Here is a 26,392-nt window from a genome sequence, read left to right as displayed (position 1 = left end):
CAGCATCCTGAAACTCCCATAAAATTCGGTGGAAAAAATAACAGAACACTATCAGGGGAATGGAATCCTTCGGACTTCAGCGGATATCCATCCGAATCCGGGGCCGAGGAACTAACCAAGGGGGGCAAGGGGGGGGGGGGGTGATGGAGAGGGAACATGGGAGACAGGACAAAGAAGGAAGCTGAAAATCATGGCGAAGAGATGCAAGGTGGAGCCCAACCGGTAAACCCGCCCTTGGGCGGGAATCAGGTGGGTGACGTCCTTGGTCTGGGAACAGGATAGAATAGGAAGGTCGAGAGGGAGAGGAATGGACAGCGACTGCATAAGAAACCAGAAGCTGGGACCGCCGAACAGAAAGGGTGGGGGGTGGGGGGGGGGGTGGGGGGGGGAATCCCAGCTTCAACCAGAAGACTATCAACAGGGCTAGTACTTAAGGCATCAGTGGCCAAACGAATACCACGATGGTGGACCGGATCCAGGAGGTGCGGTGTGGAAGGAGCACCAAGGAAGAGAAGGACATTGAGTTTATGGGAACATCCTATCTTCAGAAGTCTGATATGAGGCAGCCAAGTGAGCTTGTTGTCGAAAAGAAGGCACAGGAAATGAAACTGTGGGACCACAGGTAATTATTGTGCATCGAGGTAAAGCTCTGGATTGGGGTGGACTGTAGTACAGTGACAGAAGTGGACCACCCGCGATTTTAAAGGAAAGAATTGAAACCCGTGTGAGAGGGTCAATGCAGAGGCACCCTGTATAGCACCCTGGAGCTGCTGCTCTGCAGAGGCCATCGAAGAGGAACTAACCCAAATGCAAAATCATCCACATACAGATAAATGCAGAGGCCATCGAAGAGGAACTAACCCAAATGCAGAATCATCCACATACAGAGAAGGGGTGACCAAAGTACCGATGGAGGCCACAAGTCCATCTATAGCAATGAGGAAAAGAAGTACACTCAAGACGGAACCCTGTGGGATGCCATTCTTCTTGGCCCGTGGAGAACTAAAAACAGTACCAACCCGAACCCAGAACGACCGATGGAACAGGAACTGGCAGATAAAAATTGGGAGTGGGCCCTGAAGAGCCCACTCATGAAGTGCAAGTAAGATATGATGGCACCAAGCCATATCATAGGCTTTGCGAAGGTCAAAAAATACTGGAACCAAATGGCGGCACTGGGGAAAAGCCTGCCGAACTGCAGATTCCAATCAAAGTAAATGATCAATCGGAGATCGTCCCTCTCGGAAGCCACACTGGTAAGGGGACAAGAGATCCTAAGATTCAAGGACCCAATTGAGCCAACGGGCTACCATTCGTTCAAGTAACATGCAAACAACATTTGTCAGACGAACTGGCTGACAGCTTTAAAAAAACAGGAGTTTCTTACCAGGCTTAAGAACAGGAACCACGATGCTATCCCTCCACTGAGCAGGGAAGTCACCCTGGAGCCAAATACGGTTAAGCACCTAGAGAAGATGTTGTCGTTGTGGAGCACTGAGATGTTGAAGCAATTGGTTATGAATGGAGTCTGGGCCAGGAGCCCTTTCATGAGAAGAAGGAAATGCAGAAAGAAGTTCCCATTCAGTAAAAGGTTTGTTGTAAGATTCTGACTGACATGGGGCAAAACATAAGGCAGAAGCTTCAGCCCGCTGTTTCTGGTGGAAGAAAGCAGCCATATAGGAGGTTGATGCTGATGCTGTTGCAAAATGCATCGCAAGATGTTCTGCGAGAATCAACACGTCCGTCCAGAGCACATCCGGGATGGCAAGGCCCGGGAGGGTAGACTGCCGATGGCAACCTTAGAGAGAGCGATGTGTAGCCTATACCTGTGACATAGTGACAGTAGAACCGTGGGAAGAAACAAACCATTCCCAACACAACCGTTTGCTCCATTTGATTAAGTAACGGGCATTGGCGCAAAGGCATTTAAAGGTAGCAAGATTGGCAGTGGATGGATGCCTCTTAAGGTGTTGCAAAGCTCGATGGCGATCACGGATGACAATGGCATTGGCTGTACTCCACTACGGGACTTGCTGGCAGTGAAATAGTCCACATGAGTATGGGATAGCAAGGCTAGCAGCACTAACAATTGCATCAGACATTTCACATTGGACGTCATCAATACAACGCGACAAAGAGGGAGAAAAAAACAACCTGTGTAGTATATAGAGGCCAATTGGCGCGTTGGAAAGACCAACGAATTAACCTGTCCATCGGGGAGTGAGATAATCAACAGGAAGTGGTCACTATTGCAAAGGTCATCATGTGGGGACCAGTGTAATGACAGGAGGAGGGAGGGAGAAGAAAGAGAAAGATCAATGGCAGAAAAGGTACCATGACCGGCACTGAAATGGGTGAGGGAGCCACCATTAAGGAGGCACAAGTCGTGGTCTGCAAGAAAGTGGTCTATGAGAAGTCCCTGACTAGATGGAATGCACTGCCCCACAAGGGATAATGAGCATTAAAATCCCCGAGGAGGAGGAAGTTGCTGAAGGCAGCAGATGTACGAGTCCTGTCAGGAGGGAGATGAAGATTGCAAACTATGACCCCAGAGTCCAGGTGGACCCCAACAGCAACTGCTTTCAATGTAGTTTGAAGAGGAATCCACATGTTAGCAATGTCCGTACAGACCAATGTACAAACGCCGCCAGAGGCCCACAGGGGGGGCAACCCTATTTCAACAGAAAGCACGGAAACCATGGAGGGTCAGTGAGTGATCATCAGTAAAATGATATTCCTGTAGAACCACTCAAGCTGCAGAGTGAAACGAAATAAGGGATTTCAACTCCAGAAAGTGACAGTAATATTCATTACAATTCCACTGCATAACCACAGAATGATGATTCAAATGCGGGGTGAACAGGCTAAAGCCAGTCATGCCGCAGGTCACCATCCATTACCGACAAGGAGGGGGTGACATCCATGAACAGCAGGTCAGTCAGGTTGCAAAGCTGGGGACGGGACCCCTAGCGACACCAGAGGCTCCTTGTCCCAGGACTTATTTTTCTTCTTCTTTTCTGTTTGAGATTGAGGAGGGCCGTGCTGCATAAAGGAACCAGCTGCAGCAAGATCGGGAACAGAAAGAGAGCGGGCAACCTACGGGCCAAACAGACCGCGGTTCTCGTGGTCGTTGTGTTGCAGCAAACCTTTGGCCTTGAAGGTGCTGGGAAAGGGGGTCCTGGGGAGGGGTACCCTTGACCAGCAGACACCGAAGAAGTGGGACACTTCTCTAGCTGGGGAGGGGTAGCAGCACCCGGAAGGGAGAGGGGGAAGAGATGGGTTTGGCACGGGGGGGGGGGGGGGGGAGGGGGGGAGGTGAAGATGTAACTATAGCATAGCTAGACGTCATTGACACAGGATGGAGACATGCATATTTCTTAGGAGCCTCAGTGTAGGTTAGACGATTGAGGGACTTATACTCCTGTATCTTCTTTTCCTTCTTATAAGCCGGGCAATTCGGTGAACATGGAGAAGGACTGCCATGACAATTAACACACACAGGAGGGGAACACAGGAACTCCCCTCATGGAGTGGACATCCAGTCACGACAGAGAGGGGTCTACGAACAGTGGGAAGAAATGTCTCCAAAATGCAAGCACTTAAAACATCTCATAGGTGGTGGGATGTATGGCTTCACAGCACATCGATAAACCATAATCTTGACCTTCTCAGGGAGGGTATCTCCTTCAAACACCAGGATAAAGGCATCAATATCACTGTAATTGTCCTTCGGGCCCTTCTGAACACACCAAAGTAAGTTAACACCCCGTCGTCCTAGACTGTCCCTAAGTTCCTCATCCGTTTGAAGGACGAGGTCCCTGTGAAAAATTACATCTTGAACCATATTCAAAGACTGGTGGGGGGGAGGGGGGTAATGGACACAGGAATTTTGCCAAGATGGTCACAGGCACGTAGGGCTGCAGACTGAGCAGCTGAATCAGTTTTGATCAACAACGAACCCGACCACATCTTGTTCAGAGAGTCCACTTTGCCAAACTTGTCTTCAATGTGTTCCACAAAAATAAAGATCTGGTATTGGTGAAAGTATCCCCATCACTCCTGGTGCAAACCAGATAGCGGAGGAAAGGTTTTGCCCTTAGCCGATGAGCCTGACCCCCCTCCTAGGGCGTAGCCATGGAAGGGAAGGCCGAAGGGGCAAAAGAAGCAGCACTAAAAGAATCATTTCCATTCAAAGAGACAGCTGTAGAAGAACGGCTAGAGTTCTGAACCCGTATACATTTCATTTGCATAGCGTCTGCCATGATACCACCCACACCGATCAGGGGCTCTCCCTACAGGTGCCAGCCAGCCACAGCAAGGGCCGTCTGGCACGGCGGCCATTGCTGGGAGTTCCGATGTTCCAGGATGACAAGCAACCACTCCTAGGCTTACATGAGGGGGTCACAGCTCAGGTAGCAGAAGCACGATCTCTGTGTTTTCAAGAGGCTCAACCAAAACGGTACATAGTGACCCCACCACACAGGCTGGCTACCGTGCTAGCTATGTACCCTAGCATCTGACAATGATGTGAAGAAAAATATGGAAGGAACTAAGAGGGCACACGCTGGAGACACTAGGTAAGTTGCTCTTCCCCAAATGGCTGACACTACGGAATAGAAATTTAGTAAGGGAGAGCAAACCCCAGAGGGGGACCAGAGAGTGCCAAAAGGATGAGGTAATCATGGAACAAAACCAAATCACAAAGCCAACATAACCAGGAGGGTAGTGGGGCCAACATAAACTAGGACTAGGGAGAGGAGGAAGGACAGGAAAGGAGGGGAAGGGAAAAGAAATGCAGCCTGGGAAAGGAAGGAAGGCTGCAATAGCTTGGGGTCTCATGATTGGCACGCATGTACTCATGAAAGGACCGTGAGCCCCTTAGGGAGTCTGTGTCTTCGGTGGCTCAGTCGGATGGAGCATCTGCCATGTAAGCAGGAGATCCCGGGTTTGAGTCCCAGTCGGGGCACACATTTTCAACTGTCCCTGCTTATATCTAACAATGCCTGTAAGCAGCTAAAGGTCTGGATTTCACTATAATTTCATTCTCCGAGAGCTGCAATATCACCAATGGCATCTGTTCTTTCAGACATGTCCGAAAGAACACAAACCATCATCATGTGTGTGGTGACAGTTATGGGGATATTAAGGCAAAGAAGACTGCTGAGCAATGCAGACGAGAGGAGGCATGGAACCTCTGTGATTTGTACAAGCAGTTGAGAGAGAGAGAGATGGGGGGGGGGGGGGGGGGGGGCAGGGCTTTTTGTAATGTGTGGTGAGAAATAAATTTTTAACTTTAAATACTTGGGTGCAATTGTCACTGGTGTTTGCTTCCAGTAAATATAGGAAAACCTCTACACTGGCAATGACTACAGCAATGGATGCCAAGTTAATTGCAAAATACTGTTTTGCACCACTTTATAGCACTTCATTAACTTTTTCTTTTTGTTGCTGTACTGCTCCAAACTCATCAAAACAAGACACACTGACTGTGACTCAACAACTACCACAATTGGAGTTTTTATTAGTGAACTTACATGCCAACCCCTTGTCGACCAGCATTAAGGGCAATCCAAGTCCAGTTTTTGTGCAAACGGATATTGTGCCAACAGTATCTTCAGTGTCTACTGTGCCACAATCACCAATATTTGATGCACGTGCTTTACAGCACAACCACTGTGCAATGCTGACACCGTATTCCCAACTCTACTTGCACTGTGAACGACTGCTTAGTTATCGGTCATACTTAACTATTCTGGCTCAGCAAGTACAACTCTTATCAGACTTCACATCACATCAATATTTTGAACATGGCTGCACTTTAACAACAGTTACAGAATAACAGATAAAAATGATAGCCAACCTGTTGCAAAACCACCATTTATTGCAATGGGTTAGCCACCTTATTCACCTGCTTCACAGTAGAGTGTAGAGCTGCACCACATCCTAAACTCCCGTCTTTCACATCTGATCAAGTGACATTATGGTTTGCCATGGCAATGTGCATATTCGTTTTGTTAGGTATTGTAAACAATGACTCAAAATTTGTAATGTTGATCTCCTTTTTGCAGAACACACAGAATTAATCAGTGACATTACCTTATGCCTCTGGCACATAATAAGTAAGATGCCGCAAAAGCAGCATTGCTACAATGGATTGCTCACACCCTTGGGCAGCAAGTGCGACAGGTGACCTACAACCTGCAGCTCAGAGGGATCTCCTCCGTAGCTACGATGCTGTTTATGTTTGCTGATGGGCTCCACGTTAATGCCATATCCAGCCTGCTGGACATTACAGATCATCAAACTTCCGCCTCTACAGCTCACAATGACTGTGCATGTGTTGGAAGACACCACACATGAGAGACAGACCCTAGTGGACAGATTGCATTCACTGGTAAGCACATGCAGCACAGCAACCTGGACACACCTGTCGCTGTCACCTGGTCGGCCAGCATGAAAACCAAACCATCTCAACATCACCAGACTTCATGTGAAGCTAACATCATGGGCCCCTCTACTAGCACCAAATTGCAGACTGTGCACAGCACATCATTGTCTACAGTAAATGCTGTGCCAGCTGATCTTGCCTCCCCCGGGCTACAACACTGGTTGTACCATGTGCAGTACGGTGTAGCCACCTGAAACTGTTGGCAACATTGCTCATACCCAAGTGACTATCATCAGTTGCAACTGGCGCACCAGTTCATGCCGCAACACCTAGACGTCTCTCTTGTACCACAGTTATTTCTCACTAAGGATCTCTATATCTATCTAGGACCATTCCACAGACATGCACTTTCTTATCAACACAGTGTCATATGAACACCGCACCTCATCTAATGTTTGAACAACATGCTGAAAACCTCTGACTACAACTACATGCAGCTAACAGTGCCAGCATCTGCTTGCATGACACTGTGGAGCTAGCCAGACAAGATAAGGATGAGCTATGTCACAGTTGGACATTTTACTTAACTGACATGTCTGAACCAATGAAAGGGGGTCAGCTTTCTTCACAAATTCAGCCTCTCATCTTACCTGGTGCTTTATTCCATCATGTCACATGACAATCCATCCTGGGGTTTTTTGCCCCAATCTCACCAAGGACTGTGAACTAATGCTCATGCTCATCTGCGATCTACGTCACAACCTTGGCCAACACTGGCCCATTTGTACATGAGTGTTTTACAACCATACAAACCATCAACACAATCCAAGAACGACTCCACCAGATGTACATCAATTTAGTGACTTTGCAGTGCCAGCGGCGACCTGCTTCGGCAAATAAATGAAATATCCCTTGCACTTGTGTATGCAAGTGACCAACTCTGAGAAATGTCATACACCACAGTGGCATCAGAACATGAAGCCACACCTTCACTGGACAGTCACATCGCACAGCTGCATCCAGTCGACATCGTAACACACCATAACACACTGTGTCTAGCAAACACTCTAAACAGGTCAACCACAGCACTATCTGCCTCACAACCGGTACTTTGACAATTGAATTAGACTCCTTGCCCAACTCACGATGAGTTGAGACTCTACCAATGCACTATTAGAAATGGCACAATGCACTGCATCAACATGACCTCTGGTTCATCCACTCGCCACAAGGTATGACACCTCGCACCAGCTCATCCCCAGGTAGCTTAGATAGCAACAGATGAAATGTTGCAAGCAGGCATAGTCCATCCATTGAACAGCACTTAGGAATTTCCCGTAATATTAGAAAAAAAGTTAGTTCCACGAGACTATGCAGACTATAGGTTTCTTAATTCTTGCATGTTCCACAACAATTATCCCATCATACCCATCATAAACATTCAAGATTTCACACATTCACTTGTGGGAGCTTGATTTTTAGTGTGACTGACAAAGCCTATTATCAAATTCCCATGTATACAAATGACATAGGTAAAACAGGGATTATTACACCCTTCGGCTTATTTGGGTTCTTAGCAATATTGTATGGACTGAGAAACGCGGCACAGACATGGCAGTGTTTTAGCAATGGAGTACTCTTCAAGACTGATTGCCAACACATGTATCTCGACGCCTTTTTAATTTTCTCTACCAATCCCCACAGTCACAAACGTCACCTCAAACTCATTCTCACTACCCTCCATGGCGCAGGTGTGACAATCAATGAAGACAAATTGCAATTGCAGAAGCATGAAGTTACATTCATTGGACACAATCAATAAAAAGAGAATCAAACCAACACCAGACGGGGCCAATTTCATCCGTCATCTGCCACTATTACAAACTTACCAAAACCTTCACCAGTTCTCGAGTATCCTGAATTTTTAACAATGATACTTACCTCATCTTGTGGATATTCAGGCACCTCTGACAAACACACTGGCAAGCCCTCATACACAAGTGAAACAAAAATATGTACAGATGGCAAACACACAAATTAACATTCAACTGCTCTAAGGACTGCCTTGCAACAGTAGTCTCACTGGCACATCCTATACCAGGTGCTAAAAGCGCTGGCCGTATTTTACGGACTATAAGACACTATGGACTATAAGGTGCACCCTAATTTTAAGCATTTTTTAAAAACTTAACATTTCTGCCATTTTTATTATTAGATGGCAAAGACAGACTAAAAAAAAATTCTTAGTTTATAAAACTAGACAGACCTTTAAAATACCTGAAAATTGTCATCTGAACTTTCTTCTCCTTCTTCCTCTTTGTCATTAATGATTGTCCTCTTCATATATTATAAGATGGTCTTCACTGCCATGAAGAGTGTTACTTATGCCACACTTCTTGATTTAACGATGTCTTCTCTCACTCTAGACCATGACTCTTATCCACTGACACACATGTTTGTAGGTCATTTTAAAGCTCCCTTCAGCATCAATTTTTGTTGAGTTTCATCCACCACTCACTTGTTCCATTCTTCTCTCATACACACATTAAATGGTTTATTTATTGAGACTTTAAAACACTGCAATCATGAAGTAAGTTCTCCTGGAATAACAGCAAGCTCTGTATTTACCTGTCTCAGTTTCTCTTTCACAGAATTTTTCAAGTGACTGCTAAACTGATCTAGCACAAGAAGGGACTTCTTCTTCAATGAAGAACCGTTCCTTCTCTCTCACAATCTGTTAATCCATACTTTCATACCTGCCTCATCCATCCAACCCCTGTCATGTACATGAACATAACCATCTGGCAGTATTTCAGAAGGTTTTGGCATTGTTTTGCACTTAAAAATGATTATTGGATTAAGTTTAGTACTGTCAGCACAACATGAAAGGAAAACAGTGTAGTGCACTTCTTCATGTCTAATTTTTTTTATAGTTACAGTTTTAGCACCTTTCATGGTAACAGTTCTGTTAACTCTGCATATCAAATGACTGAGGAGTTTCATCCATTTTTGCTATTTGGCTTAGTTCCACATTGGTTTTCTTTCGATGTTGAATAATAATGCAATGGGAAGATAATATTCTCTCTTCATACTCTTGTGGCATTTTCTGAGATACTTTGGTTTTGTCACCAATGAACTCCACCCTTAAAGTTGTAAGTTCCACTGTAGTGTTAGCTTACAAGCTTGTATTTAAAACATTTTTGTATCAATTCCAATGCCATTTTGACAGTGTCCTTGAATCCATTTCAATACATTATCATATAGTTTTGGCCATTTTGCATTTAGTCCTAAATTTGCACATTTAGCTTTCCTCAGTTTTTTCAGTTCTTCTTTACCAGCCTGCTGATCATGATTTTTTTCCTTCTGCTGGTGGAAGGACGACCTGTTGTTCCGCTGCTATGTTTCCATGTTCTTCTGCATATGTTATTACTTTCAATTTATAGCCTGCATCATACAAATACCTTTTATTTTTTTCCATTAAGAAACTAGCTGCTAACAAAAATATTGTACTGTTACTGATAACACAAATCACTTTAAATTCTAGTTCACTCTGGCTCCATAGAATTCAATGACCCATCATACGTTAGTGTTCTGGGTTTGCAATGGTGGGGCAGGAGAGAGACAGTGTTAACACACTTTTGAATCCCCAAAACTCATGTTCGTCGCGTTGGTGCACTCTTGCTGCAGTTGAATTCAATGTTGCCAGATAGAGAGAGGTTTCCCGTGACACTGAATATATGGTATTTATAAGGCTGGCGGGAATTTTAAATAAAACACTGGACATTTTTATATTAATTTTGAAAATAAGATACACCTGAATTTTGGGGCTAGTTTTTCGAAGAAAAACGTGTGTCTTGCAGTCCATAAAATACAGTATCACAATTGATGGCAGCGACTCGGCTACTGCGGCAGTCCTCTTGCAGAAGGAGGCACGCTATTCACAGCCACTCATATTATTCTCCAGGGAACTAACAGCATCCTAAACAAAATGTTCAGAGTTCAAAGGTGAATCACTGGTGGTATACAATACCATATGTTATTTTCAAGAAGATACAGAGAGACAACACGTTATCATTTACACTGCTCACAAACCGCTAGCAGTGACAGCTGTCAACTGAAGGCAGTTACGTAATCCTGACTTAATTTCTCAATATTCAAATGATGTACAGCACCTGCACAGAGTGGATAACACCATGGCTGACAACCTTTCTCGAGTGCAGACTATCTCTCTTGCATTGGAATACAGCATATTAGGATATGAACAAAAGCTCCATGTACACCTATATAGCTGGCCTTACAGCTTTCCTCCAATGGACAATTCTGAGTGATAAAACACAGAGAGCCACAAATCTGATACTTATGTCAACAGCAACCCTGAAATGGCCTCCATTAACAGATTAAAACCAGCATGGACCATCATCACCGAAAGAGATACCAACAACTTACAGGATGACAGCAATCCAGATGCTCCTCATACGACTAGATCGCAATCCACTGAACCAAAAACGCGAACGCCCAACGTAAGAGACTTTCAACCAGATGAAATTGCAGTCAAATTAGTTGACGATAACCTCTGGGTGGAACCAACATATGCAGCCCCAGATATCACGACCAAGACAATTGCCACTGACCTCGTTAGGACCATCCGTCTACCAACAAATGTAGATTTCATGGTGGTGGCTTCACAATTTCCCCTGACAAGTGAACGATCACTCTGCCAGTTACTATTCCAAACAACTCGCTGGTCCCGGCTACACATTCCAACCATTCATCATCTACAAAACTAAACACTGTTGCCAGCAGTGGAAGAACCAACAGGGCCCCCCTCCACATCCCACTACAGTCATCCACATGGCCTTCCCCCTCAATTCACCCCATACCAAATAAGCAAAAGCCACTGATGTTGACACTCGGGGAGATGGAAGAGGAGTGAGGCGACTATGAGGACATTGAGGCAAAGAAGATTGCTGACCAACGTGGCTAAGCGGAAGTGTGGAGTTTTGTGCTTTTGACAGGGACTTGCACTGAGCGATAGAGAGAGAGGAAGCTTCTTGTATTGTGTGGTGAGAAATAAATGTTTAACCTGTAATACTCTTATGCAACTGTCGCTGATGTCTTCCCTTAAATTACTTGAGGGGAAATATCTACACAGTGAAAAGTAAGATTACTAACACACAGCACAACTTCAGGTAAATTCAGTGAAGCAGATGTATGTCAATAAACCATCAATGACTAATTCAGCATGTGTTTTTTTTTTTTTTTAGGGCGCACAACTTCAATGGTCATTAGCGCCCTGACTACTCTAAGAATGCACCGCGAGGCACAAGTTGACAACAACAACTAAAAGGGAAAACACGATAAAAGACAGACTGACAGGCATAGGATTAAAAAACAGCATCATCAAATGTCCTTAGCGAGGTTTGTCAAATTGATAAAACGAAGAACACGAGCAGCTGCTCGTGGGTCATCCGCTAAAATGGCATCGAAAGTATTTGGCAGGTGAAGATCGAGGCGCAGTGTGTTAAGATCTGGACAGGACATTAAAATGTGTCTAACCGTCAGCAAGTGCCCACATGGGCAGAACGGCGCCGGCGCAGCCGTCAGCAGATGGCGATGGCTGAACCGGCAGTGTCCAATTCTTAACCGGGCTAAAACGACCTCCTCCCGCCGAGAAGGGCATGAGGAGGACGTCCAAGCCACGGGAAGAGGTTTTAAGGCCCGAAGCTTGTTGTCGGTAAGTGCAGCCCAATTGGCATGCCACAGCGATACAATTCGCCGACAAATGACCCTGCTAAAATCGGACGAAGGGACACAACAAGAAGCTGTCCGAGGCTGGAGGACCGCAGCCTTGGCCGCGGCATCTGCAGCTTCGTTCCCAGGGATACCGACATGGCCAGGAACCCACATAAAGCTAACCGGAGAACCGACGTCCACCAGCTGCCGAAGAGAGCGTTGGATCCGGTGTACGAAAGGGTGAACCGGGTACGGATCACTGAGGCTCTGGATGGCACTCAGGGAGTCGGAGCAGATGACATAAGCAGAATGTCGGTGGCGGCAGATGTAAAGAACAGCCTGGTAGAGGGCAAAGAGCTCAGCTGTGAAGACCGAACAATGGCCATGGAGCCGGTATTTGAAACTTTGTGCCCCGACAATAAAGGAACACCCGACCCCGTCATTGGTCTTAGAGCCATCTGTATAAATGAAAGTCATGTTGATGAACTTCGAATGAAGTTCCAAAAAACGGGAGTGGTAGACCGAACCGGGGGTGACCTCTTTTGGGAGCGAGCTGAGGTCAAGGTGAACGCGGACCTGAGCCTGGAGCCAAGGTGGCGTGTGGCTCTCGCCCACTCGAAAGGTTGCAGGGAGTGAAAAATTAAGGTGTTGAAGGAGGCGACGAAAGCGAACTCCAGGGGGTAGCAGGGCAGAGACATACAACCCGTATTGACGGTCAAGAGAGTCGTCAAAAAAGGAACGATAAGACGGATGGTCGGGCATTGACAGTAGCCGACAGGCATACCGACAAAGCAGTATATCGCGCCGGTAGGTGAGTGGCAATTCGCCAGCATCAGCATGAAGACTCTCTACGGGACTGGTATAAAATGCTCCGATTGCAAGTCGTAAACCCCGATGTTGTATGGAGTTGAGGCGGCGTAAGATGGATGGCCGTGCAGAGGAGTATACGAAGCTCCCATAATCCAGCTTGGAGCGGACGATCGACCGATATAGACGAAGTAGGACGGTTCGATCCGCTCCCCACGACATACCACTGAGAACACGGAGGACATTTAAAGAACGGGTACAACGGGCGGCCAAATATGACACATGTGGAGACCAGCTAAGTTTCCTGTCAAAGGTAAGGCCTAAAAATTTGGTTGTCTCCACGATTGGGAGAGCAACGGGACCGAGTCGTAAGGACGGTGGGAGAAACTCGTTGTAGCGCCAGAAGTTAATACAGACCGTCTTCTCGGCAGAAAAACGGAAGCCATTGGCGACACTCCAGGAGTAAAGACGGTCAAGAGAACTCTGAAGACAGCGATCCAGGACACGTGTACACTGCGCGCTGCAATAGATGGTAAAATCGTCCACGAAAAGGGAGCCTGATACATCAGCTGGGAGGCAATCCATTATTGGATTGATCGCGATGGCAAAGAGAGCGACGCTCAAAACTGAGCCCTGTGGCACCCCATTTTCCTGGCGAAAGGTGTCGGACAGGACAGAACCCACACGTACCCTGAACTGTCGATCCATTAAAAAGGAACGAATAAAAAGAGGGAGGCGACCGCGAAGGCCCCATGTATGCATGGTGCGGAGAATGCCCGCCCTCCAACAGGTGTCGTAAGCCTTCTCCAAATCAAAGAACACAGCCGCGGTCGGGCGCTTCCGCAAGAAGTTATTCATAATGAAGGTCGACAAGGTAACCAGATGGTCAACAGCAGAGCGGCGCCTACGAAATCCACATTGTACATTGGTAAGTAGGCGTCGAGACTCGAGCAGCCAAACCAATCGAGAGTTAACCATTCGCTCCATCACTTTACAGACACAGCTGGTAAGCGAGATAGGTCGATAACTGGAAGGCAAGTGCTTGTCCTTCCCTGGCTTAGGAATCGGGACAACAATAGACTCGCGCCAGCATGCGGGAACATGTCCCTCAATCCAGATGCGATTGTATGTACGAAGAAGAAAACCTTTACCCGCAGGAGAAAGGTTCTTCAGCATCTGAATATGAATAGAATCTGGCCCTGGAGCGGAGGACCGTGATCGGCCAAGTGCGTTTTCGAGTTCCCGCATGGTGAATGGGGCATTATAACTTTCACAATTCGAGGAGCGGAAGTTACGTGGCATAGCCTCCTCTGCCTGTTTGCGGGGGAGGAAGGCAGGGTGGTAATGAGCGGAGCTTGAAACCTCTGCGAAAAAGCAGCCGAAGGCATTGGAGACTGCCTCAGGGGCCACAAGGACGTCATTCGCGACCTTCAAGCCAGAAACTGGGGAGTGGACCTTAGTGCCAGATAGCCGGCGCAGGCTACCCCAGACAACAGAAGAAGGAGTAAAACTGTTGAAGGTGCTTGTGAAAGCAGCCCAGCTGGCTTTCTTGCTTTCTTTGATAATACGGCGACACTGAGCACGTAATCGTTTATAATTGATACAATTCGCCACTGTAGGGTGGCGTTTAAATGTGCGTAAAGCACGTCGACGAGCACGTAAAGCGTCTCTACATGCTGCGGTCCACCAGGGGACCGGTACGCGACGTGGAGAGGGATGGAATATTCAGCAGCAGCGAGAATGACTTCCGTGAGGTGTGCGACCTGACGATCGCAGCTTGTGAAGGTTTGATCCTGAAAGGTCGCCCTGGAAGAGAAGAGCCCCCAGTCTGCCTTGGAGATGGTCCAACTAGAGGAGCACGGAGAGGGAGTATGCTGCAGGAGATGGATAACACACGGGAAGTGGTCGCTCGAATATGTATCAGCAAGTGCATACCACTCAAACCGGCGTGCAAGTTGGGGAGTACAAATAGAGAGGTCTAAATGGGAATAGGTGTGAGATGTGTCCGAAAGAAAAGTAGGGGCGCCAGTATTGAGGCAGACAAGATCGAGCTGGTTGAAAAGGTCTGCTAACAAGGAGCCCCTCGGGCAGGATGCTGGAGAGCCCCAAAGGGGATGGTGGGCATTGAAGTCTCCAGTTAACAAAAATGGTGCAGGTAGCTGAGCAATAAGTTGCATCACGTCTGCCCTGGTAACGGCAGATGACGATGGAGTGTAAACGGTACAAAAGGAAAACGTAAAAGTGGGGAGAGTAATGCGGATGGCAACTGCCTGCAGGCCGGTGTGCAACGTGATGGGATCGTAGTAAATATCATCCCGGACCAGCAACATAACCCCTCCATGAGCTGGGATACCTACCACAGGGGGTAGGTCAAAACGCACAGAGGTGTAGTGTGCCAAGGCAATTTGATCGCATGGGCGTAGCTTCGTTTCCTGGAGGGCTACGACGAGCGGACGGTGCAAGCGGAGCAGCAACTTCAAGTCCTCTCGGTTGGAGCGAATGCTGCGAATATTCCAGTGAATAAGTGCCATCGTAAGAAAAGGAAGATGATAGAAGGGGTCACCTCGAAGGCCGCTTAGGGCCTGGCTTCGAGCGAGCACTGCCGCCGCTATCAGGAGGCGGACAGTCATCGTCCATGGGGTCTATAGGGTCATCGGCCATCTCGGGAGGATGGCCGGGAGGGGGAGCTTCCTCCGCCGGTGAACAGCCAGATGTACGGCTACCAGCGGTGCGGCCAGGCGAAACGGATGACGGCCTGGGGCGGCAACCGCTGGGTGGCGCAGGAGAAGAAATGCGCCGTGGCGGAGAAGGAGAACTGTGCTTCCTATGCGCCTTTTTGGAAGGACGTTTGGTGGAAGTACCGGTCGAAGGCTGGGAGGTCGAGGTACGGAGGAAGTCTGCACGGGATGGTTCCTTCTTGAAGGCCCGTGTATCTGACTTCGGGGTCTTCGTCTTAGCAGAAGCTGAGGAAGGGGCTGGTGTCTGTGGGGTGATGGGAGGAAGAGGAGACGTCGACCGCGCGATCTTAGCACTGGCCGAACGGACGACCGTGGTGCTGAAGGTTAGATCGCATGTCTGGGTTGCTACCTCCCGGGTAGTCCGAGGAGAGGCGAGGACAGTACTGTATTTCCCCGCTGGGAGCAGCGTGGGCTTCCTACTAGCCAATAGCTTGCGAGCAGCCGAGGTGGACACTTTCTCTTTGACCCGAATTTCTTGGATACAGCGTTCTTCCTTATAGACAGGACAGTCGCAGGAGGATGCGGCATGGTCACCCTGACAGTTCACACAACGAGGAGACGGAGGTGGACAGTCACCCTCATGGGCATCCCTGCCACAAGTGACACATTTAGCCGCATTGGAACAAGACTGTCGAGTGTGATTGAAACGCTGACACTGGTAGCAGCGCGTAGGTGTCGGGACATAGGGGCGAACAGAAATAACCTCGTAGCCCGCCTTGATGCGCGATGGCAGCTTAACACTATCGAAGGTCAAGAAAAGTGTCCGGGTCGGTACAAGGTCATTGTTGACCTTTTTCATGACCCTATGGACAGCCGTCACGCCCTGCTCAGTGAGGAAAGATTGAATCTCCTCGTCAGTCAATCCGTCGAGGGAGCTAGTATAGACTACACCATGAGACGAATTCAAAGTTCGGTGGGCCTCCACCCGGACAGGGAACGTGTACAGGAGTGTGGCCCGAAGCAGTTTTTGTGCCTGAAAGGCATTCTCAGTTTCTAGTAATAAGGTACCGTTACGCAACCTGGTACAAGATTTGACAGATCCGGCTATGGCATCTACGCCCTTCTGAATAACAAAAGGGTTGACAGAGGAAAAATCCTTTCCGTCCTCAGATCGAGAAACTACGAGGAACTGTGGGGCAGGCGGTAGTACTTTTGTCACTGTTGGCTGGTCACGTTTCCGTTTTTGGGTCGAAGTCGAGAGAGATGGAGTAGAATCCATTGCGGAGGAATCCCCCATGATTGCCAGCGTCTCTGATGGCGCGCTCCTTCCTTGTGGGGACCCTCTCAGAGGGCACTCCCGCCTTAGGTGAATGTTTACACCTCAGGTCACACCTCCCGAGAAACAGACGGAGGGACCAATCGGCATGGTCAGAAGGTATCAGCTCAGGCAATCACCCCTCCCCGGGCCTGGCCATTACCAGGGGGTACGCGCGTGCCTTACATGTCTACCCAGGGTGGGGACTTACGCGTTACCCCGTCACCGGCTACGCGTGCGAACGCGTGGGTCGGCCTTCAGGCACACACAGGGAGGAAGGAAGAAGAGGAAAAAGAAGAGAGAGGGAGAAAGAGGACAGACTGTCTCAAACGCCGAGGCGGAGACCAGAGAAGGCAAGGAGGAGAAGGCAAGGAGGAGAAGGCAATGAGGAGAAGGCAATGAGGAGAAGGCAATGAGGAGAAGGCAATGAGGAGAAGGCAATGAGGAGAAGGCAATGAGGAGAAGGCAATGAGGAGAAGGCAATGAGGAGAAGGCAATGAGGAGAAGGCAATGAGGAGAAGGCAATGAGGAGAAGGCAATGAGGAGAAGGCAATGAGGAGAAGGCAATGAGGAGAAGGCAATGAGGAGAAGGCAATGAGGAGAAGGCAATGAGGAGAAGGCAATGAGGAGAAGGCAATGAGGAGAAGGCAATGAGGAGAAGGCAATGAGGAGAAGGCAATGAGGAGAAGGCAATGAGGAGAAGGCAATGAGAAGAAGGCAATGAGAAGAAGGCAATGAGAAGAAGGCAATGAGAAGTCAAGGGAAAGAGTAAGGAAGACAGTGAGGTGGAGAAGAGCAAAGAAAGGAACCAACAAAAGGAAGGAAGAGACGAGAAGTGAAAAACCAAAAAGACCACGATTATAGGTCGTGGAACCGTCCGTCTCCGGACGCAGGCGCTAACTACCCCCGTGAGGGGGATGGACTCCTTTTAGTCGCCTCTTACGACAGGCAGGAATACTTCGGGCCTATTCTAATCCCCGGACCTGCAGGGGGGAGCAGCATGTGTGTGAAAGGCAACCGTAAATTTTAAAATAACATATTTTCAACACCTAAGGCACTGAACAATGGAAACACACACACACACACACACACACACACACACACACACACACACACACCACACTTGCAAAACACCTAATATAAGACAATCACCAACTTATTGGCATAAAAGCACCAGTAAGTAGTAGTAGTAATTTGTAGACAGGGGAGAGGGCAGTGGGGCCGAGGGGGTGTGTGGAGGGCCGAGGGGGTGTGTGGAGGGCCGAGGGGGTGTGTGGAGGGCCGAGGGGGTGTGTGGAGGGCCGAGGGGGGGGAGGGCCGAGGGGGGCCTAGAGAGGGGGTTGGTGCTGGGTACCAGCTATCCGTAATCTAAGAAATTTATCTTCCTTCCTATGCTGCTGTGTACTTTTAAAGGTCTCTTCTATTTGCTGAGAAGTGATCTAACCTCATATACATACAATTTTTAAAGTTACTTATTAGTATAATTGCAAATCAGATCACTCAACACATTTTTTGAGTTAGTCAATCTTTCTGAAATGTAGCTTTACATCAGAGTACAAGTAGTAATGAAGCGTCCTTAGAGATTAAAACTGACCCGTGGATAAGGAATCAAAGTACTCTATTCTTTGCACAAAAGTTCTGATTCAAGTTATGCTCAATTACAAATTTTTAACCAGTCAGGAAGTTTCACTGCAGCAATAGTCACCATTTCTCAAGAAGCTGTTCTATGTACAATATGCATATAATAACAATCATAAAAATATCAAATTTCTGTAGTACACACCTGATTGAGTTGATTATTTGGAGTAGCGTACTCTGCTGTCAGGTACAGGAATAGCTGCTTCACATTCCAGTTGAACAGGTCTGTCAAGTTTAATTATTATTAAAGAAAACATCAGTTCCCCATTGCAAAATTTTTATAACAAATACAACAATAAACACAAATGCACAGCTCAAATACCAAGTACATAATAACTAAGTTTGTTTCAAAAATGTTTCAGAAGCAGAACACCAACAGTCAGACGTGTGGATAAAAGCTCAGTAGTTTGGTCTACAACCTGAGCAGTTGGTCTAAATAATGTGAAATGCTGCACATCAGAATGGTTGAGACAGGACACGAGTATACCAGCTACAGAAATAATAAGTAACAACAACGTGGCACAATGGAAGTGCCAAACAATTATGAACCTGATTTTGATAAATGTAGGGTGTGAGCTCTTCTTTCTTTCTTTCATTAAAAAAGAAATCATGTATGAAAATTTCAAGTCCACCTTTCTCTTCAGTATTTATTCTGAATCTCAGTTTTAGTTGACTTTTAACCCTTTAACATTAAGTGCAAATTACACTGTTGCCAATAAGCAAACTTTAAAGAAGACAGCATTCCTAGCTATTTGAACAACAGTCTCTTGTCTGGGATGGGAGAAGAGGGGAGGGATAGAAGAGAGAAGAAAAGATGAAAGATTCAAATTAAACAACTCATCAATGAGATCATATTAGTCAAAGCACAAGCACAACATGGAGAAAGAAACTTGCCATACCCTTTCAACCGAATCATCCCAGCATCTGCCTGAAGAAATTTAAGGAAATCCAGGAAAACCGCAATTGAATATAGATCATCCATATTATTCTTAGAGAATGTTCATCCTGCCCGTTCTGAAATAGGAAAGATCAACACGATGTTTTCTTCTAAACTGCAGGAGCATTCGTGGTAAGGTTTCAGAATTATTATCATTTATTGAAGGTAATAATGGCCAGATCGTATTAGGAACAGAACGCCAGTTGAAACTGGATGTGAATAGCAATGAAATCCGTAATTTGGATTGGAATATATATTGCAAGGATACGTTAGAAGCCAACGGTGGCCAAGTATTTATTGCTGTTAAGATTTCGATAATATCTGGAGCGGTTATTAGGGATTCCAACTGTAACAAAGTGTAATTTAAGTATCACAGAAAGATCAACCATGGTAACTGAATGCTTTCATAGACCACCTGCATCAAGAGCTGTAGTAGCAAAGCACTTTAGAGAGAACTTGCGGTTATTGCGAGTTAGTTCCCTGGTTACGCTATTGTAAAAGGGAAACAAATCAATTTGCCAGCTGTACAGTGGGATTCAAGTGATCAAAACTGTTGCCAGAGACAGGGATTCATTTGAGATTATTCTGAATGTGCTGCCTGAAAATTACTTTGGACTGACATGTGAGGGCATTGTCTTACACTTCCTAGGAACAACTAGTTCCAAACTTTTCAGCATGCCCTAGATCTGCTCCTACAAAGAAGACATCAGCCCTAGGAATAGTCCACTTTTAAAGAATCGGTGTAGTTATCAGAAGAGACAGTGCCACATTCTGATCTTCACTTAAGTCCTGTAATTGGCCATCTAATCCATTCAAAATCTCTTGCAAACATCCCTGAATATTTCCCATTTCATTCTTTAAAGTGAAAATACTTAATGTATTTTGATGTTCAATGAAACGAGTATAATTTTAGGGCCGAGTTGTTCAGCTGTATTGATATTTTGAAAGAATCTGAACTGTATCTGTCAAGGAGGTGTGCGTACCAACCATAAATATTTGTGCCCCACAGTCTAAAATTTCACTGATAGAATGCACAATGTTCCACAAAAGACAAAAGGCCAAGCAACAATCTCCACACTAAACTGAAATTGGTGGTTTGATAAAATATTTCTGCTTGTATATAACATACTCAGCACACTGGCACCTATTCGGCAACATGTTGTGCTCATCTTTTATGAAACTACATTTCATTGCCTGCTCAACTATATGACAAGCTGTTATGTCTCATACACTCTCGATCTGAATGCGCTATCAGCAGTCGTAGTGTTGGGGCAACTGGGCAGAGAGAGAGAGATAGAGATAGAGAGATATGTGTGTGGGAGTCTATCACACAACTGCTTGTTGAAAATGGGTCTTAATTTGCAAACAGCAGCAGCTTTCATATATATAAAACTATAGGTAAAAACTGTTACAACAGAGGCCACATTCATAAAAATATTTAAGCATCTCCCTCATCAGCTAACAGCACTGACTGAATATTTTTACAAACCGTTTGAAAAAACTCAGGAAGGAAGATCAGGTTTCAATGTTCTATCAACAATGAGGCCATTACCTCTACCTCTAGAATGGAAAAAAGAGAACTGCACTCTCCCTTTAATGAATATTACTTTTGCCTAGAAAGAAGAGAAAAACACAACTATTAAAATTTACCAAACTGTCAATGAAAAGTCTGAAAAACAGCAGAATTTTTTTTTTCTTATGTAGATTAAGCCTTTAGATATCATGGGTTTTATTCCAGAATACAAATAAGTAGCCATTATAAACTACATTTTTTGTTCAATTAGCAATTCACTCACATTATGTTGGTTTAAATATAATGTAAGAAACATGGAATTAACTAATGATTTTATCAAGTCATAGACTGTAACTTTGTTCCAGTGGATGAACAGTGGTAGTCCACAGTACAGAGTAAGAGACAGGAATTTTCATTAAATCTGGGAACAACTCAAGTCATAGTAAACTCTCACACTTATTCAGAAACCATGTTGTACATGAAGCACAAAAAATTCAAGGGAGGGTCTATTATGTAACTTTGACCAAAAGCAGCTACTTTGGAAACAAAAGGCACTACTCTTCCTCCTAAAGTGCTGAAGTCTTTTCTTATCGAGTGCTATGCATTTATATGTTGTTGTTGTTGTGGTCTTCAGTCCTGAGACTGGTTTGATGCAGCTCTCCATGCTACTCTATCCTGTGCAAGCTTCTTCATCTCCCAGTACCTACTGCAACTTACATCCTTCTGAATCTGCTTAGTGTATTCATCTCTTGGTCTCCCTCTACGATTTTTACCTTCCATGCTACCCTCCAATACTAAATTGGTGATCCCTTGATGCCCCAGAAGATGTCCTACCAACCGATCCCTTCTTCTGTTCAAGTTGTGCCACAAACTTCTCTTCTCCCCAATCCTATTTATATAACATCCCTGATTTCGGAGACTACTATCAGCTGCGAAATAATTAAAGATCTCTTCAATGATTGTGGCCCACTGGTTCAGAGTCAAGGGGGAAGGACTGAATTGGAGACTTTGAGAATTCTGCGACAAGTTAGGCTGTGACTTCCTGGACTTGCACCATAGGGTTAAGGGCTGTAAACCCAGACAGCTGACTATGTGGGACTGCACACAAGGTTGGTATTTTTTTTTTTTTAATTTTAATTATTATTTCTTTTCTTTCTCAGACATTATGTCTGGTTAAAAATGGAAAGTGACGCGGACCTTGATCAAGCGTGACTTCCTTTTAACTGTACGGTATATGTTACATTGCATTTAGGAACTTTCGGGTAATTGAACATGTACCAATAATTACAGATTTCTGTAGTTGTATATATACGTTTGGATGTAGCTGTATTGCGTTGATGTACTGGTGGATATCGTGTGGTATGACTCCTGTAGTTGATAGTATAATTGGTATAATGTCAACTTTATCCTGATGCCACATGTCCTTGACTTCCTCAGCCAGTTGGATGTATTTTTCAATTTTTTTCTCCTGTTTTCTTCTATATATTTGTTGTATTGGGTACAGATATTTCGATTAATTGTGTTAAATTCTTCTTTTTATTGGTGAGTATGATGTCAGGTTTGTTACGTGGTGTTGTTTTATCTGTTATAATGGTTCTGTTCCAGTATAGTTTGTATTCATCATTCTCCAGTACATTTTGTGGTGCATACTTGTAGGTGGAAACATGTTGTTTCATTAGTTTATGTTGTATGGCAAGTTGTTGATGTCTGCTAGTATTGTACATCCGCTTGTGATGTGATCTACTGTTTCTATCTGTTGTTTGCAAAGTCTGCATTTATCTGTTGTGGTATTGGGATCTTTAATAATATGCTTGCTGTAATATCTGGTGTTTATTGTTTGATCCTGTATTGCAATCATGAATCCTTCCGTCTCACTGTATATATTGCCTTTTCTTAGCCATGTGTTGGATGCGTCTTGATCGATGTGTGGCTGTGTGAGATGATATGGGTGCTTGCCATGTAGTGTTTTCTTTTTCCAATTTACTTTCTTCGTATCTGTTGATGTTATGTGATCTAAAGGGTTGTACAAGCGGTTATGAAATTGCAGTGGTGTAGCCGATGTATTTCTATGAGTGATTGCTTTGTGTATTATGCTACTTTCTGCTCGTTCTAGAAAGGATTTTCTTAAATTGTCTACCTGTCCATAATGTAGGTTTTTTATGTCGATAAATCCCCTTCCTCCTTCCTTTCTGCTTAATGTGAATCTTTTTCTTGCTGAAAGTATGTGATGTATTCTATATTTGTGGCAATGTGATCGTGTAAGTGTATTGAGTGCTTCTACGTCTGTGTTACTCCATTTCACTACTCCAAATGAGTTGGTCAATATTAGTATAGCATAAGTATTTATAGCTTTTGTCTTGTTTCTTGCTGTCAATTCTGTTTTAAGTATTTTTGTTAGCCTTCGTCTATATTTTTCTTTTAGTTCTTCTTTAATATTTGTATTATCTATTCCTATTTTTTGTCTGTATCCTAGATATTTATAGGCATCTGGTTTTTCCATCGCTTCTATGCAGTCGCTGTGGTTATTCAATATGTAATCTTCTTGTTTAGTGTGTTTTCCCTTGACTATGCTATTTTTCTTACATTTGTCTGATCCAGAAGCCATATTTATATCATTGCCGAATTCTTCTGTTATCTTTAGTAATTGATTGAGTAGTTGATTGTTTGCTGCCAGTAGTTTTAGATCATCCATGTATAGCAAATGTGTGATTTTTTGTTGGTATGTTCCAGTAATATTATATCCATAATTTGTATTATTTAGCATGTTGGATAGTGGGTTCAGAGCAAGACAGAACCAGAGAGGACTTAATGAGTCTCCTTTGTATAATCCACGCTTAATCTGTATTGGCTGTGATGTGATATTATATGAATTTGTTTGGATATTAAGTGTGGTTTTCTAGTTTTTCATTACTATGTTTAGGAACTGTATCAATTTAGGATCTACTTTGTATATTTCCAAGATCTGTAGTAACCATGAGTGGGGTATCTTATCAAAAGCTTTTTGGTAATCGATGTATGCGTAGTGTAGCGACCTTTGTTTAGTTTTAGATTGATATGTCACCTCTGTATCTATTATCAGTTGCTCTTTACATCCTCGTGCTCCTTTGCAGCTGCATTTTTGTCCTTCATTTATAATTTTGTTCTGTGTTGTATGTGTCATTAATTTCTGTGTAATGGCTAAAGTTAATATTTTGTAGATTGTTGGTAGGCATGTTATGGGGCGATATTTAGCTGGGTTTGCTGTGTCTGCTTGATCTTTAGGTTTCAGATAGGTTATTCCATGTGTAGGTGTATCAGGGAATGTGTATGGGTCTGCAATGTAACTGTTAAATAATTTAGTTAGCTGTGAATGTGTTGAGGTGAACTACTTTAGCCAGAAATTTGCTATTTTATCATTCCCAGGGGCTTTCTAATTGTGCTTAGAGTTAATTGCTCGGGTGACTTCATGTTGCAAAATTATCACTTCAGGCATTTGTGGTATCATCTTGTATGTGTCTGTTTCTGCTTGCATCCACCGTGCATGCCTGTTATGTTGTACCGGGTTTGACCATATGTTGCTCCAGAAGTGTTCCATGTCTGTTATGTTTGGTGGATTGTCTATTTTAATGTGTGTGTTATCTATTGTCTGGTAAAATTTCTTTTGGTCTGTGTTGAATATTTGGTTTTGTTTCCTTCTATTTTCACTTTTTTTGTATCTTTTAAGTTGTTTGGCCAATGCTTGTAATTTCTGCTTCTTTTCATCTAATTGCTCTATCGCTTCTTGTTGTGAGATATTACCTAACCTTTTTCATTTTTTGTCTGATATTTCATTTCTTATAAATTGTGTTAGCTGTCCGATGTCTTTTCTCAGTTTTTCTATTCTGATCTGTAGCCTGTGTTGCCATGCTGGTTTTGTGGGTTTCTTTTGCGTGTTGGTTGGTTCTGATCTCTGCCTAGTGTGTATATTTAGTGTAGTGAGTGCTCCTATATAAACCAGTAATTGTAACTCTTCCATAGTTGTGTTTTCATTTATTTTGTTGTGTATGATTGTGTTGGTAGTTTTTATTGTTGTTTCGACTTTTGGGTTATTTGGTGGTCTATGCAAGAATGGTCTAATGTCTGTATTTGTGTCTTTGTATTCTATATATGTCAGCTGAAATTTTTCTTCTATATCTAACATGTGTGTCACTTCGTGTTCTATTTGTGCTTGTTCTGGTGGCTGTCTTAAGATTTCGTTTTTCTCTGATTGTTTAATTGATGTGTGTTGTTCTTTGTTTGTTTGCTCTGGGATGTTTGAGTCCATTACTGTATTTTCTTCTTCTTCTGATTGCACATTATTTTGTTCTAGTATTTGTTGTACTTGTTGTTTGATGTTTTCTAATTCTGACTGGGGTATCCTGTTATTTTTTATTATTACACAGATCGGATCAGCTAGTCGTTGTTCTGTTAAAAATTTTAATTCTGGGTATCCGGTAATAAATGTTGTGTATACTTGTGATCTGTATCCAGTTGTGTTGGTTTCTAAGTTTGTTGCTTGGTAATAACAGAACATGAGGTGTCTGTTAACTTCATCTTACCATCTCATCCTCTGCCTTTGTTCTCCTTCTAGAGTGGTTGCAGGAAGCATATCCTGCAAAACACCTCTATTTGGATTTAAATCATTTTCCGTGTGGCTAGCAGTGTCGTTACCATTGTGGACGGGCATAGGGTTAAAGCGTCGTCCCCGACCATAACAGCGCTTTTCCGAGGCTTCATTAGTTCTGTCCTGAACAAACTAATCACACTAAAAGGGGGGTTAGCCCTATTAGTGGTTTGTTCTTTTCGTCGCCTTTTACGTCTGGCAGAACATATCGGAGGTCTATTCTTTTCCCGGGCCTCCACGGGTTTTATTATTATTATTATTATTATTATTATTATTACATCAGGTGACTCTCCATCCAACCCAGTTAACAACAGCTGTAGAGGAGTGTGTGTGTGGTTTGATGTTTTCGGGCGCTAAACAGCGAGCTGTAGAAGACCTAGAACTGTAAGTTTAGGAATGCCCCCAGAGGTGAGAGTATCAAAATCCTATTAGTTAACTGCCAAAGCACTCACTACAAAGTACCACAGTTTAAAGCTAGGTACAGAAAGCTGGTTGAAACCTGAAATTGATAACAGAGATTTTGGGGGAAATTTCAGTGTTTATCGAAAGGTTAGGCTAATGTGAAATGAAAGTGATGTATTTGTCACAGTAGATAAAGTCAAATTCATTGAGATCGAAAATAAAGATGCATGCGGGATTGTATGGGCAAGAGTCAGTATCAGAGGTGGACACAGATGTTCCCTAATCATATTGTACTCACCGATGGAGACGTTAACCACCCAACAATCAATTGGGAAAAAAATCATAGTTTTGTTAGTGGTG

General features: G+C 44.5%; 1 protein-coding gene across 1 annotated transcript in view; it reads right to left on the bottom strand.

Annotated features, from left to right (window-relative positions):
- The window catches only part of LOC126094625 (signal peptidase complex subunit 3), a 69,342-nt gene that overhangs the window by 12,718 nt on the left and 30,232 nt on the right, over positions 1–26,392 (bottom strand). Inside the window, exon 3 of the mRNA XM_049909107.1 lies at positions 18,705–18,793. Coding sequence (XP_049765064.1) covers positions 18,705–18,793 — 89 coding nt within the window. The remainder of the gene's footprint in view (positions 1–18,704; positions 18,794–26,392) is intronic.

This window comes from Schistocerca cancellata, chromosome 8, assembly GCF_023864275.1.
Source record: "Schistocerca cancellata isolate TAMUIC-IGC-003103 chromosome 8, iqSchCanc2.1, whole genome shotgun sequence".
NCBI classification, from domain to species: domain Eukaryota; kingdom Metazoa; phylum Arthropoda; class Insecta; order Orthoptera; family Acrididae; genus Schistocerca; species Schistocerca cancellata.
This window is presented reverse-complemented; position numbering and strand designations above follow the sequence as displayed.